The sequence below is a fragment of the Terrapene carolina genome, unplaced genomic scaffold, assembly GCF_002925995.2.
Source record: "Terrapene carolina triunguis isolate 2854851 unplaced genomic scaffold, T_m_triunguis-2.0 Scaffold461, whole genome shotgun sequence".
In the NCBI taxonomy this organism is placed as follows: domain Eukaryota; kingdom Metazoa; phylum Chordata; order Testudines; family Emydidae; genus Terrapene; species Terrapene triunguis.
Genome location: NW_020664812.1, coordinates 831,665 through 846,492, shown reverse-complemented (window position 1 = coordinate 846,492; position 14,828 = coordinate 831,665). Strand labels below are relative to the sequence as shown.

The 14,828-nt window shown below is 47.6% G+C and overlaps 1 protein-coding gene across 1 annotated transcript in view; it reads left to right on the top strand.

The window, feature by feature from the left end:
* Nucleotides 1-12,070: 12,070 nt before the first annotated feature.
* LOC112118888 (alpha-tectorin-like) overlaps nt 12,071-14,828 on the top strand; it is a 15,450-nt gene continuing 12,692 nt past the window's right edge. Inside the window, exons 1-2 of the mRNA XM_029913116.1 lie at nt 12,071-12,126; nt 12,685-12,737. Coding sequence (XP_029768976.1) covers nt 12,071-12,126; nt 12,685-12,737 — 109 coding nt within the window. The remainder of the gene's footprint in view (nt 12,127-12,684; nt 12,738-14,828) is intronic.

The window sequence follows — 14,828 nt, the reverse complement described above, 5'->3', positions numbered from 1 at the left end:
AATGCACAGTATGTACTAACCTATAAGGTCCGGTCAGAGGCCTTATGTGTGTTGTTTTTGTTTTGTTTGTTTATATTATTGCAGGTTAATCTATAAATTTATGGAAGCAAGAAGTATGCTGTGAAATTTGCTATGGCTTGTTGGCGATGTGATTACTAGACCTGTCTGTGCCACAGGATTCCAGCTAAAGAATAAGCCAGAAGATTGTTAAATTACTCAAATTTCAGTACAATGAGCACCCTACTTAGGGGCACAAGCATAAAAACATGCTGGGTCAAACTAAAGGTCCATCTAGCCCAGCGTCCTGTCTTTTAACAATGACCAATGCCAGGTGTTTCAGAGAAAATAACAATGATCAAGTAATCATTGCAGCCCATTCCCAGCTTCTGGCAAACAAAGGCCAGGGACACCGTCCCTGCCCATCTTGGCTAGCAGCCTCTATGAATTGATCTCTTTCTTTTACAACAAAAAATACCTTGTTATAGTCTTGGCCTTTACAACATTTTCTGACAAGAAGTTCCACGGGTTAATTTTCTTGTGTTTATTTCCTTTTGTTTATTTTAAACGTACTTCTTAGCAATCTTAATTGGTAACCCCTAGTTCTTGTGTTATATATATAAAAAGTAAATACACCTCTACCCCGATATAACGCGACCCGATATAACATGAATTCAGATATAATGCGGCAAAGCTGCGCTCCGGGGGGGTGGGGCTGCGCACTCTGGTGGATCAAAGCAAGTTCGCTATAACGCGGTTTCACCTATAACGAGGTAAGATTTTTTGGCTTCCAAGGACAGCGTTATATTGAGGTAGAGGTGTAACACTTTCTTATTTACTTTCTCAACAACAGTCAGGATTTCATAGACCTCTGTTGTATCCCCCCCTTCAGTGATCTCTTTTCCAAGATGGAAAGTCCTACTCTTCTTAATTTTTTCTTATATAAAGTTTTTCCAGACCCTTGATAATTTTGGTTGCTTTTTTTTCTGTGCTTTTTTTTGGATATGGCTGTTGCACATTAAGTGAATGTTTTTAGGGATCTATACACAATGATAACAGAATCTTTTTTTCTTTTGGGTGGTAGCAGTTAATTTAGATCCCGTTCTTTTATATGTATAGTTGGAATTATGTTTTTCCAATGTGCATTTCTTTGCATTTGTCAGCATTGAATTTCATCTGTTTAGTCACCCAGTTTTGTAAAATCACTTTGCAACTCTTTAAAGTCTGTTTTGGACTTGACTATCTTGAGGTTTTGTGCCGTCTGCAAATTTTTGCCACTTCATTGTTTGCCTTTTTAATATATAGATCATTTAACAGTACTTCCTTTTCCCAGTAAAGACCCCTGGAAACGCCACTGTTTACCTCTCTTCATTCTGAAAACTAATCAGTTATTCTTGCCCTTTGTCTCTTATCTTTTAACCAGTTACTGATCCATAAAGAACAGGAGTACTTGTGGCACCTTAGAGACTAAGGCCTGGTCCACACTAACCCCCCAATTCGAACTAAGGTACGCAAATTCAGCTATGTGAATAACGTAGCTGAAGTCGACATACCTTACTTCGAACTTACCGCGGTTCAGACGCGGTCCACACGCGGCAGGCAGGCTCCCCGTCGACTCCGCGGTACTCCTCTCGCTGAGCTGGAGTACCGCAGTCAACGGCGAGCACTTCCTGGTTCGACTTATCGCGTCCAGACCAGACGCGATAAGTCGAACCCGGAACTTCGATCCCCAGCCGCCGAACTAGCGGCTGGGTGTAGACCAGCCCTAACAAATTTAAGCTTATGCTCAAATAAATTTGTTAGTCTCTAAGGTGCCACAAGTACTTCTGTTCTTTTTGCGGATACAGACTAACATGGCTGCTACTCTGAAACCTGATCCATAAAGGACTTTCTGTCTTATCCTATAACAGCTCACCTTGCCTAAAAACCTTCAGTAAGGGTTCAAAGACATTCTGAAGATCTAAGTACACTATATTCACTAAATCACTGTAACTATATCCTTGTTAATCCTCTCAAAGAATTCTAGTAAACTAATCTTTACTATAATTTCTTTAGTTCTTATCTTCTATATTGGCTTTATTCTTCTTGGGTGATCCAAGGTGCTAAGGAGACCTTAATTACCCAGTGGCCTCACAGGTTGTGTAGTAGGCTTCCTGCTTTTGATATACTACCAGTATAGGAAAATCTCAAAATCTGAAAGCAGCCTCCAGGCGTAATTCTCTGAGGAGGGGGAAGTTTTAAAAAAAAGCTTTTGGAAAGTCTAAATTCCAGTATTGGGATAGATAACAGTGCAGAGTTAATCAAAGTCCTAGCCAAAGTAAACCTTACTGTGGGCAACAACTTGAAGCCAACCTCTGCAAAAAAGTCCTGTATAAAAGTCATGTTAGAGTTGTTTCTCTGATGTTTACTGTAGCAGCATTTATTTCACTAGGATCAAAGGGAGAGGGGGGAAAAAGGCTAAAAGAAAGCAAAGTAAAAGGGAATAAAAGAAAATTTCTATCCAGGTAACTGATTTTCCAGTACAAAAGCTCTCCACAACTCAGTAAAGGAATATCAAGTTGCTAAACCCGGTAAAGAGGATGATACGAAGGAAGAATGTGGAAGATGGGGGAATCTGGCACTCTATGGTAACAGAATCTGTCATTCCCTTTGAGGCCATAAAAGAGACTCAGGGAATGTGGACGTTTCATGTAGCAAATAACGCATGTATTTCTGTGTGGGTACAGGGATTAACATCCAAGATATTAACAAAAGGGTGGCAAGAAGCTTCAGGAAAACGTGCTTTAGTAGTTAAAAGGGAATATAATCCAACTAACAAAAGGTGTTTAGGGACCTCAAGTGTAACAAATGGTGCATATGCATTGGGGGCCAACGTATCCCAAGCAATTAATACCAATACGGGGAATTGTGAGACCCACATACACCACATAATAAAACCCTCAGACACATCAACACCATTGGAAAAAAGCGCCCCAGGAATACATAATTCAAGGGGCTTAGTTTAAAACTAAAACTAAAAATCCCGTCATAACTATAGGATCAACTGTAAAATTGTATAACATTATTGAAAATATGAAAACGTATCAATGAAAATGTAATTGATGCACACAAAAACACCTGTTTACTGGGGTATGGTAATAAATCCGTATTTAAAGTGTTCAAACAAAAGAACCCTAACATAAATGTGCTTTAAGATGCCATATCTAGATGGGGACAATATGTAAAATATGGAAGGATAAACATGCGTTAATGTAACCAAATCAACACAAAAATGTCACAATGGTCCTAAACATATAAACATATAAAAATTCCAGATTGTAATCATAGTGTATATATAGACACAAGGAATCTAAGTTTAAGATTTCTGTAATCTTAGTCCCTAAGGAGTGAATAATAAACAGTCTGTCACAGAGTCACCAGGCTAATGTTCTAAAACTGCTCTCTAAAAAGCCAGTCAAAACCCTGCTCCCCTCACACTGCGGCCGGAGCAAAAAAGCCTAAGTGGTCTTGGCCTTCCTGTGTCTGACCTCAGGGCACTTAGCATCCCCGCAGTGAGTCCGCCTGGGTGTGGCTCCCAGGGAAGCCAACAGGCCCTGCGCTTCAGCTCCGTAGTCAGCTGTAGCTCTCAGCCAACATTGTAAAACGGAGGGTTTATTAATTAACAGGTACACAATGTGGAACGGACTTGTTGGCACGGGAATCGGTAACTTTTAGCCAAGTCCATCTTGGACTCCCCGCCTCTCTCCCAACCACAGACCGCCCAGCTTCTAGCAACCCGACCTCCAACACGCCCATTGCTCCTCCTCCTGGTCTTCGGCTCACCTCCCGGGCAAAGTGGCACCTGGTCGCATCCCCCCTCCTAGGTTTTAGGTTACGAAAAGCACCTTCTATAGCTTATGTACAGGCAACCGGAGTAGCCTTGCCTGCCCTCAAGGGTCTTAGCAAGTCACACGCCCTTGTTCCAACCCCCTAAGCATTGGTGCAACACACAGGAAAACTAAGGCACCACACAGTATTTATGCAAAACAGTCAAAACTCACATAGACTCACATACAACAAAAAATATAACAGTGCCTGGGGAAATGAAACAGGGGACTATCAAATAGTACCAGAAGGGAATGGATTATGGTGGATACCTGGATTAGGATGGAAGCAAATACTAGGAGTCCAATGGGGATGTGGTACCTTGGTTAAAGAAGGAAATTGAAATTTGGATAAAAAAGGGGATAACGTCACCATGAATTTACAGTGGAAAAAGGATGGTGGGAATTATATAAAATAAACCAAGACATCTTGGTATCAAATGGAAAAGGGTAATGGAGAAAAAGATCATCCTCGTCGACGTCACGGTCTCCTTTGAGAACAGGACTCCGGCATTTCGCGAAGCCCGAGCTCGTAAGCTGGAAAAGTACGCCCCCCTGGCTGACACCCTGAGAGCAAAGGGCTATGAGGTGCAGATGGACGCCCTGATTGTCGGAGCCCTGGGCGCCTGGGACCCCTGCAACGAGCGTGTGCTGCGGACCTGCGGGATCAGTCGACGCTACGCACAGCTCATGCGGCGCCTCATGGTCTCAGACGCCATCCGATGGTCCAGGGACATCTACATCGAGCACATCACCGGCCACCGACAGTACCAGGAGGCGTGAGCCAGAGTGACATCGTTCTCCCACTATGCGAAAGGGACCAAGTGACCTTCTCCGTTGGATCATATGAACTGGAACCATAAACTCCCTGAACATTAAATCCCACCAAATGAGGGTCAATCCATCCTCATCATCATATCCACTCATTGTTATCCACACCCGAACATAGCCGCTTTATGAACTTCATACCCTCATATCTCAATGTCTGTACTTTGACCCATCAACCTTTTACCCCCAATCGGGGATATTGCGGATTATGTATTCCTCATGCCACCTTACCTTAAACCAAACTTTGCACCCTCGATAATCTGTGTGTTATTCCCTGATAACCAGAAACTTCTATGCTCAAACTCTGTATTTTTTTTTAACATCATCTTAATAAATACCTGGCCTATTGACAAAGGAATGTAATGTACTTGTAAAAATGTAACTCATTTCCAGTATAAACAATATCAATGGGACTCTCAGATAACTAAAACCTTTCTGACTCACCCTAGATTAGCATCACCAAATTTGAGGGAAATAGAGTAAAATGGTACAGCTTGGGATATGAAAATACAAATTAATCAAGGCACACTAGACCAAACAGAATGGTCAACTAGATTAATAATATCTGTAAAAAATATGTTTGCTCGAAAGTATAAAATTGTTTAAAAAGCTGTAGAACAAATAAGATCTCAAATGTGTGCTTGGTATAATGTTGAATGTCAAGTAACAGCATAAAATGATGTTGAATGGGCAATGTTATTTTAAATTTCTAACACTGCAGCATTATTCCTTGTATGTTTCTGTTTTGAATACCAAATGTGTAAGCAATATAAGAAAAAACAGGCTTTATGGAAAATGTATAAGATTGAGCTGTTGGATTATGCTACTAAAAATCGTAAAATAATGCTTTGATTTTTATAAAAACCAGAAAAGGAAACACATGATCTAACAGTTAGTGTACAAACTGTGGGTATGATGGATGTGATATTACAATTATCTTTGGTAATTGAATATCGAATGGGGGACTGTTGGGACGGTGCCGAATTGGTGTGGCTGTACTGAATGAATGGAGAGAACATGGCTTGACATGACTGAACTGCCAAAGAGGATTCTGGGAGCAGAATCCTTCTCTTAGCATCAGGCAGATGCCAGAGGTGAAACTGACTGGCTCCAGGCTGCGTGTATGATCAATACTGATCTTTGGGTCAGCAAATATGTGCACTTGAAACCAAACATCTCGACCCTGTTGAAGGCCATCACGCAGGAGGCTGATGTGAATGATTGATAAGGGAGGGAATGTGGGCTAATGTTCAGTTGGCACCACTCTGCAGTCTCCTCCTAAAGTATTAATTAGGTAAAAATTAGTAGCCACACACCCTCTGGGCATGCTTTTAAGACATGTGATTCCTTTGAGGAAAAAGAGTATAAAAATCAAGCAAATTAAATTACTGTTGGGAATAGGGTGACCAGACAGCAAGTGTGAAAAATCGGGACGGGGGTGGGGGGTAATAGGAGCCTATATAAGAAAAAGTCCCCAAAATCGGGACTGTCCCTATAAAATCGGGACATCTGGTCACCCTAGTTGGGAATTCCTTAATTAACGCTTAAAGAAGCAACGCTGTTCGACAGAGTAGCCAAAACTCTGCTCCATAGACTCGAGTAGGATTGTGAGCCAGAGGGGTTTCCAGCAAGCCAAGGCCTTGCCTTGAAAGAATCCGAGACAGACCAGAGGGCTGAGGAGACCAGACCTGGAGAGAAGAATTTGTCCATAAAATTTGGTAACCACCTTCTCTGGTTGCCAAGCAGGAACTGTGTGAGGCTAGCACAGGGCCTGTTTGGGTATGTTTGTGAACGAAAGCCTCGCTAAGAGGAATGTATCGCTCTTAATGTATAGTTCTTTAATGTCTAACATAGGAGTTATGTGCTTAACGTAACCCTTTACTGCTTGTGTGATTCCTTCTCGAATAAACTGCAGTGAATGTAAGTTAATTACTGTGGACCTTTTTCACTGGTATGACAGTAATCTGCTCCGCTGGGAGCCCTTAAAGATCCATTCAGGGGTAGTAGCCCCTGGTGCCAACACCCTGCCCCACTCTCCTCCCAGAGCCGGGACAGAACCCAGGAGTCCTGGCTCCCTACCCAGTGCCCTCACACCAACCTTCACCCAAGCCTGAGAGTTAGAAAGTTCTACCTGCCTTGGAGCTGAGCGCCAGGCTCACGAGCTCAGCGCTCATGTAGTATATGCCAGCCCAGAGCAAGGCCTGCCTCTCCAGTCCAGTCCCCACAGTTCTGCCCCATCTCCCCAGCCCCTCAGAGACAGGCTGGGGGTACAGGAACACGGAGAATGGGCTGAGCTGCTGGGTGCCCTGATGAGGGGCACTGATGCATGGAGCCAAGAGCCGGCACTGGGGCTCAATCCCCTTGTAGAGATCAGCGCAAGGGCTGAGAGGGGCACTGTATCTTCTATCCACACATGACCCTGTTGGATTCCTCTGCCCCTGGGCTAATGACACTCCCAGCCTCGTGGGGTGTCATCCCCCTCCAGAGATGCTGCTTAATCAAGGGCACACACTGAGTTCCTCTCATCAGCCCCCTGTCCCGATATTTCTCCCGGAGCCTTGATCTGTCAGGAGCCCTCAAGCACTGATATTCCATGGGGGTGGGGGGACCCTACAGCTGATAGAGAGGGGCCAGTGGAAGAGTCATGGGGGGATCCACAGAGCAGATAGAGGAGCTGGGGGCAGGGTCGTGGTGGGACCCCCAGAGTGGAAAGAGAGGGGCTGGGGACCTCCTGCTGCCCCTCCAGTGCCCCCCATGTTCTCTCCTGCTGCCCCATCTCGGCCTCTTCTTGCCCCTGGGGCCCCTTCCTCAGACCAGCCCCACCCCCAAGCAGGAGGAGTGGCTGTTCCCTGCTCTGTTCCCCTCCCACTAGCCCCTGCATTCTGGGCCCCCTCACTCCCCAGGGGCTGCTCCATTGCCCACTACAGCCCAGGGAGTGGCTCCCTCAGATCCCCATGAACCATGGGGCAGCCTGGGGCATCTCAGCCTCAATGGAGACATACTCCCATAGTGCCCAGGGCTGTCAGCTTCCCCAGCCCTGGACACGTGGACCGTGGGCTGGTAGGTGCCACTGTGTCACCTGGAGGTGAGGGTGAAGAGGCCCCTGGCATGCTGCTCCCCATGATCCCGCCTCCTGGCTGAGGGTCCTGGGTGCTGGCCAGGGCCTTCTCCGGGGCAGGGTGAGAGCAGTGCTGCGAGCGGACAGCTCAGCCGCTGCTGGTGAGGAGGCCTCCAGGGAGAGAAGGGATGACACGACAGACCCTCGCCGCCCACACCAGCAGGGAGCGACCAGCAATGCCGTCAGGTCGTGTCAAAAGGAGCAGTGCTGGGGGCACAGCTGGGGAAAGGTGTCAGTTCCCCATAGCAACTGCTAGGTACCATCCGTCTTCCATCTACCCATCCCCCCCCCCCCACCCACCCCCCCCCCCATCGACCCATCCCCCCCCCATCATCTATCCATAACCCCCACCATGTATCCATCTTCCCACCATCATCGACCCATTCCCTCATCATCATGTACCCATCCCCCCACCATCATCTATCCATCCCCACACTATCATCGATCCATACCCCCACCATCATCGACCCATCCCCCATCATCTATCCATAACCCCCACCATGTATCCATCTCCCCACCATCATCGATATCTCCCCACCATCATCGATCCATCCCCCCATCATCAACCCATCCCCCCACCACCATCGACCCATCCTCCCACCATCTATCCATCCTCCCAACCATCTATCTATCCCCCCACCATCATCGATCCATCCCCGCCACCATCACTCCCACAAACCGTATCATCTATCTCACCATTCCCCCACACTCCATCATCTATCCACCCACACACCATATCATATATTATGGAGTTAACTGTGCTGGGCCTCATTCAGCTTGGCTGGTGGCTCATTATCCCCCTCCCCCCAGCCAGCTCCTAATGACTAATCATGCTGTGGATAATGGGCGCCAGCGTGTGGGGGCGAGAACAATGGCAGGCCATGGAGGGTGAGAGCTCCCACTGTTTGTAATTACACACTGTGGCACATTGCTGAAGGAGACGGATGGCCTGCTCCCCAGGCAGTTAATGGCTGAGCGAGCTGTGCCTCTCCTGGGGGGTGAGAGCAGGAAATCAGCAAGCAATGAACCCAGAGAATCCGGGACTGGCCAGTGCTGGGAAGCCGGGTTTATGGGCTCCGGAGCTGGGGCCACCATTCCATGAGTGCTGGGGCCTGTATGTTCCCTCGGTGCCCGGTTATGGGATCTGGCCACTGGGCTGGACTGGACCAACTGGCCTGATTCACCCAGGAACCAGACCCATGACACAAACCCCGGACTGAACCTGGCCTCACGGCATGCCAACTGGTCTGAACTGGAATCATGGTACACCAACTGGCCTGGCCTGGCCCCCATGGCATGTCCCTCAGCCTGAACCAGGCCCCATGGCATGCCAGCCAGCTTGGACTGGACCCCATTGCACGCCAACTGGGCCGAGCCAGACCCCCTGCACATCCCCCACCCCCAGCCACACACCAAGCCTGGACTGGACAAACCCCATGGCACACCGACTGGCCTACGCTGGACCCCATGACACAGCAGTCAGCCTGAAACAGACCTCATGGCATATTCATTAATGATCTGGAGGATGGCGTGGATTGCACCCTCAGCAAGTTTGCAGATGACACTAAACTGGGAGGAATGGTAGATATGCTGGAGGGTAGGGATAGGATACAGAGGGACCTAGACAAATTAAAGGATTGGGCCAAAAGAAACCTGTGATGAGGTTCAACAAGGACAAGTGCAGAGTCCTGCACTGAGGATGGAAGAATCCCATGCACTGCTACAGACTAGGGACCGAATGGCTGGGCAGCAGTTCTGCAGAAAAGGACCTAGGGGTTACAGTGGACGAGAAGCTGGATATGAGTCAAGAGTGTGCCCTTGTTGCCAAGAAGGCTAACGGCATTTTGGGCTGTATAAGTAGGGGCATTGCCAGCAGATCGAGGGACGTGATCATTCCCCTCTATTTGACATTGGTGAGGCCTCATCTGGAGTACTGTGTCCAGTTTTGGGCCCTACACTACAAGAAGGATGTGGTAAAATTGGAAAGAGTCCAGCGGAGGGCAACAAAAATGATTAGGGGGCTGGAGCATATGACTTATGAGGAGAGGCTGAGGGAACTGGAATTGTTTAGTCTGCAGAATTGAAGAATGAGGAGGGATTTGATAGCTGCTTTCAGGTACCTGAAAGGGGGTTCCAAAGAGGATGGATCTAGACTGTTCTCAGTGGTAGCAGATGACAGAACAAGGAGTAATGGTCTCAAGTTGCAGTGCGGGAGGTTTAGGTTGGATATTAGGAAAAACTTTTTCATTAGGAGGGTGGTGAAGCACTGGAATGGGTTCCCTAGGGAGGTGGTGGAATCTCCTTCCTTAGAGGTTTTTAAGGTCAGGCTTGACGAAGCCCTGGCTGGGATGATTTAGTTGGGGATTGGTCCTGCTTTGAGCAGGGGGCTGGACTAAAGGTCCCTTCCAACCCTGATATTCTATGATTCTACGATTCCGTCGGCCTGAACTGGTCCCCCTGGCATGCTACCCAGCCTGAACTGGACAAACCCCATGGTACTGCCCCGACCTGAACCAGACCCTTGGCACGCCGCATGGACTGTCTCTTTTCCGGTGGAACACTAGGTTTTCCTGCTAAAGGATTTGTGGTGATATGTCAGCTCCCTGTGGAAATGTTTGATTTCCAAGACATTTTCAGTCTTTCCCCAACAACCCAAGTATTTTGGTGTGAGAACGTTGCCGTGGTCCCTCATGGGAGCTGTAGTTTGGGCTCCCTGTGCTTTCCTTTGCCCTTATATGCTGGGATCCCCAGCTGGGCTTCAGCTCGCATGATGACCATGGCCCTGCGATGGCCAGGGTGGGACACCATGATGTACCATGGGAGATGTAGTCTGACTGGGGAACCTGGCTCATAAAGGCCTTCCCCAGTCGGGGGGGGGGGGGGGTCTTGTGGCCCTGGATACTATGGGAACATGTCCCTCTTGAGGCTAAGAAACACCCAGGCTGGCCCCATGGCCCATAGGGATCAGTGGGAGCTGCTCCCTGGATTGCAATGGGCCATGGGGCCACTCGTGGGGCGAGAGAGGGCCCAGACTGCAATGTGCCCCAGGGAGAAGGGGCATGGGAGTGCCGTCATGAAGGACTGGGGGTGCAGAGGAGGGGAATTCCAGCACATAGCTAGGAGAGGGTCAGGCCTCTCTGTCCACCTCCTAGGAGTTCCTTCTTCCCCACCCATCCTCAGCTCAGGCCCCTCCCTTGCGGAGGGTCGTGGTTCCCAGCTGATCCCCTGTCACGCTGAGGTGGAGCAATGGGCGTACTGAGAAACTCCATGCACGGCTCTGCTTTGTAAGGTGCCTATCCCATCCCCCTCCCCGCCCAGCGGGTGTCAGAGGCAGGGTTGCTGTTTCTAGGACCCTCCCTAGTGTTAGCCGCGCAGCCTGGCCCCAGGGAACTGGGGTTTGTTCTGGCTCACACTTAGCCATGACCCAAATTCTGCTCTTGGTGACACCTGGACAGCCCTGGTGAAGACAATAGGATGATTCATAATCACACGCCCATCTTAACTCCCAGTCCTGACTAGGAACCACTACTCCCCATCCCCTCCTGGAGCTGGGGACAGAACCCAGGAGTCCTGGCTTCCAGCCTCCCCTCTTCTCCAACCCACCAGACTCCACTCCTCTCCCAGAGCTGGGAATCCAAGAGTCTTGATCCCCAGCTCACCTGCTCTAACCACTAGACCCCACTCCCCTCCCAGAGCCAGGGATAGAACCTGCTTCCCAACCCACCCGCTCTAACCCATTAGACTCCACTCGCTTCCCAGACGCAGGGGCCCTGCTCCCCAGCCTAACTGCTCTGACCACTAGACCCCACTCATTATCTTTCCCCGCTGCCAACAGCAAGCTGGCTTAGCCATGTAATCTGTACCTGCTTCATTCTCTGCTCCTGCCCCTCGGCTCCCAGCATGGAGAGAGGTGTCCATGCATTCCCTGGAGAAGGCGCCGGCAAACCCACCCTCTGTCCGGTGGCGACACCATGGGGGCAGCTAACCCCCCCACATTAGCACTCCTGCCTCTTTCCAGCTCATTAATACCATGGCCCTTATTGCCCCTGCTTCTTGCCAAGGGCTTTGGAGAAGAAACACAATAAATCCATTTAATATTAGTGCCCAGAGAGCTGGAGGGGGAAACGGGTCTTGCCAAGAGTCCCGGCAGAGCTGGAGGTGAAAAATGGATCTATTCAGTATTATGATGCACCCAGGATTTGTTCCCGGTAAGTTACGCCCCTGAGATGTTAGGTATAAACCCCCTGCCCTGCAGAAAGACACCATGCTACTCACGCAGGACCCAGAAGCATTTAGGGGGATCACACTGATGGAACACAGGTAAGAGGCAGCAGTTTTATTCCAGTGTCTCGGTTCCAGCTGATCTCATGCTACTTGAAGAGGAGAATATTTGTGGAACCATTGGAAAGGAAAGGAGCACATCTTGGACCCTCCCCAGGTGATCTAAGTTGCAGTGTGGCTGTTAAACAGCTGACACAGCCCACCCCAAATCTGGCTGCAGTTCAGTGCTGGGCAAGTGACCTCCGTGTGGCATTGCTGCCCAACCTTACCCCAGAAGTGGCTGCATTTCAGTGCTGAGTGAGCCACTGTGTTGCTCCTCCACCCAGAAGTGGGTGAACTGACTCCGGTTCCTTTCATCCCAGGATCACGGAGCCCTTCTTTAATGTGAATTCATTCAACCTTAGAACCCCTGGGAGGTCGTCCTCATTTTAGCAATAGGGAAACTGAGACACAGAAAGGGGAAGTGACGTACAATGGCAGACCCTACAATACAGGAGTCACAATCCTCCCTCTAATTACTAAATCATGCTCCCTCATAGACCTAGGAATAGGACCAGGAGTCCTGACTCCCAGCCTCAGGTGTAACCTTTAAACCAGATGCCCATCCCAGAGACATCTGCTGCACCCCACCCCAGAGCTGGCCGCGCTAGGTGAGTGATCCATGTGAAGCATTGCTGAGTAGCTGTTAAATAACTGCTATTCCTCACCCAGAGGCAGCTGCATTTCAGCAGGGGGGGAACAAGCCTGGTGTATACAGCCTGTAAGGCAATGTACGACCCTTCAGGATTCAAGGCACTAGGAAATGCAAGACATGTTTATGATTAACTCTTAGGTTTTCAATACAGTTTCTGATTTAAGTGGCCAAGGGGACAGAAATGACAAGACAGTGTCACCTGCTGTTTCCAGGACTGCTAGCACTGGGTAAGTACCAACCTGGGACTGAATGATTTTGGAAGGGCTATGGGAAGAGTGAAAGAAGCCTGCCATGGAAAAAAGAGGGGCCATGAGAAATATATAGAGTGTAATGAATGGGAGAGAGAAGATCCATTTTATTCACCCTGATTTTTAACACGAAAACAAAGGGACTTCCAATGACACAGAAAAGAAGCAAATTCAAAACTGAGCAAAAGAATTAGTATGTGGAACTCACTTGGCACAGTGAGGGCCGAAGCTTAGCAGAATGCAAAATAAAGATCAACCATTTAGATGGATAATGAGAAGTTAGAATAATAAAGGATAAAATTAGAACTGTTCAGAGAAACTTTGACAAAACCATATTCAGCCGACATATACAGATCCACTGAAATCAAAATGCTTTGCCAAGTTAGGTCAATTTCATCAGAAATTTGTTTCAGAAGAAAATGGGGGGAGATGTTCCAATTATGTCAAAAGGTGCTGTTTAAACTTCTCATTTTGAAATGACTCTTTTATTTGAAAGTATTAACATTCTGAATGAGAATAGAAAACAATGTAACAAAAACATTTTAAAAGTCAAAATTGAATCCAAACATTTCAGTTTTGTCCAAATGAAACATTTTGATTGACCTGAAATGAATTTTTTTTTCAAAATTTTCCTTCTTGAAGAATTTCAAAATGGGGACATTTCTTTCCTATTCAGAACAAAGCCCTTCACAAAACAGTACTTCTTTCCTGCTCTAGTTAACATAACCCCAAGAATCCCATTATAAACTCTCCTGCTTTGAGAGTGGTAGCCGTGTTAGTCTGTATCAGCAAAAACAATGAGGAGTCCTTGTGGCACCTTAGAGACTAACAAATTTATTTGGGCATAAGCTTTCGTGGGCTAGAACCCACTTCATCAGATGCATGAAGTGAAAACTACAGGAGCAGATATAAATACATGAAAGGATGGGGGTTGCTTTACCAAGTGTGAGGTCAGGCTAACGAGATAAATCAATTAACAGCAGGATGCCAAGGCAGGAAAAATAACTTTTGAGGTGGTAAGAGAGTGGCCCACAGTCTCTACACAAAAGAATATATGGACACAAACTTGACATCAGGAATCATAACATTCAAAAACCAGTAGAAAACTTCAACCTCTCTGGTCACTCAATAACAGACCTAAAAGTGGCAATTCTTCAGCAAAAAAACTTCAAAAACAGACTCCAATGTGAAGCTGCAGAACTGGAATTAATTTGCAAACTGGATACCATCAGATTAGGCCTGAATAAAGACTGGGAGTGGTTGGGTCATTACAAAACCTAAACTTAATTTCCCCAATACTAATTTCTCCCCACTGTTACTCACACCTTCTTGTCAACTGTCTGTAATGGGCCACTCTCTTACCACTCAAAAGTTATTTTTCCTCCCTTGGTATCCTGCTGTTAATTGATTTATCTTGTTAGACTGACCTCACACTTGGTAAAGCAACCCCCATCCCTTCATGTATTAATTCCTGCTCCTGTATTTTTCACTTCATGCAGCTGATGAAGTGGGTTCTAGCCCACGAAAGCTTATGACCAAATAAATTTGTTAGTCTCTAAGGTGCCACAAGGACTCCCCATTGTTTCTCCTGCTTTGGGGTTTCTGTCTATCTTAGGGGCTCATCTGGCCCCCATCACCCTAGTATCTGGGTAACTCACAGCCTTTAACACATTTATCTTCACACAGCCCTGTAAGGCAGGGCAGTGCTGTCATCCCCATTGTATGGGTGGAGAACAGAGCAGAGACTAGATGACTTACTGTAGCTCACCTAGGGAGTTTGAGGCCAAGCAGGGAACTGA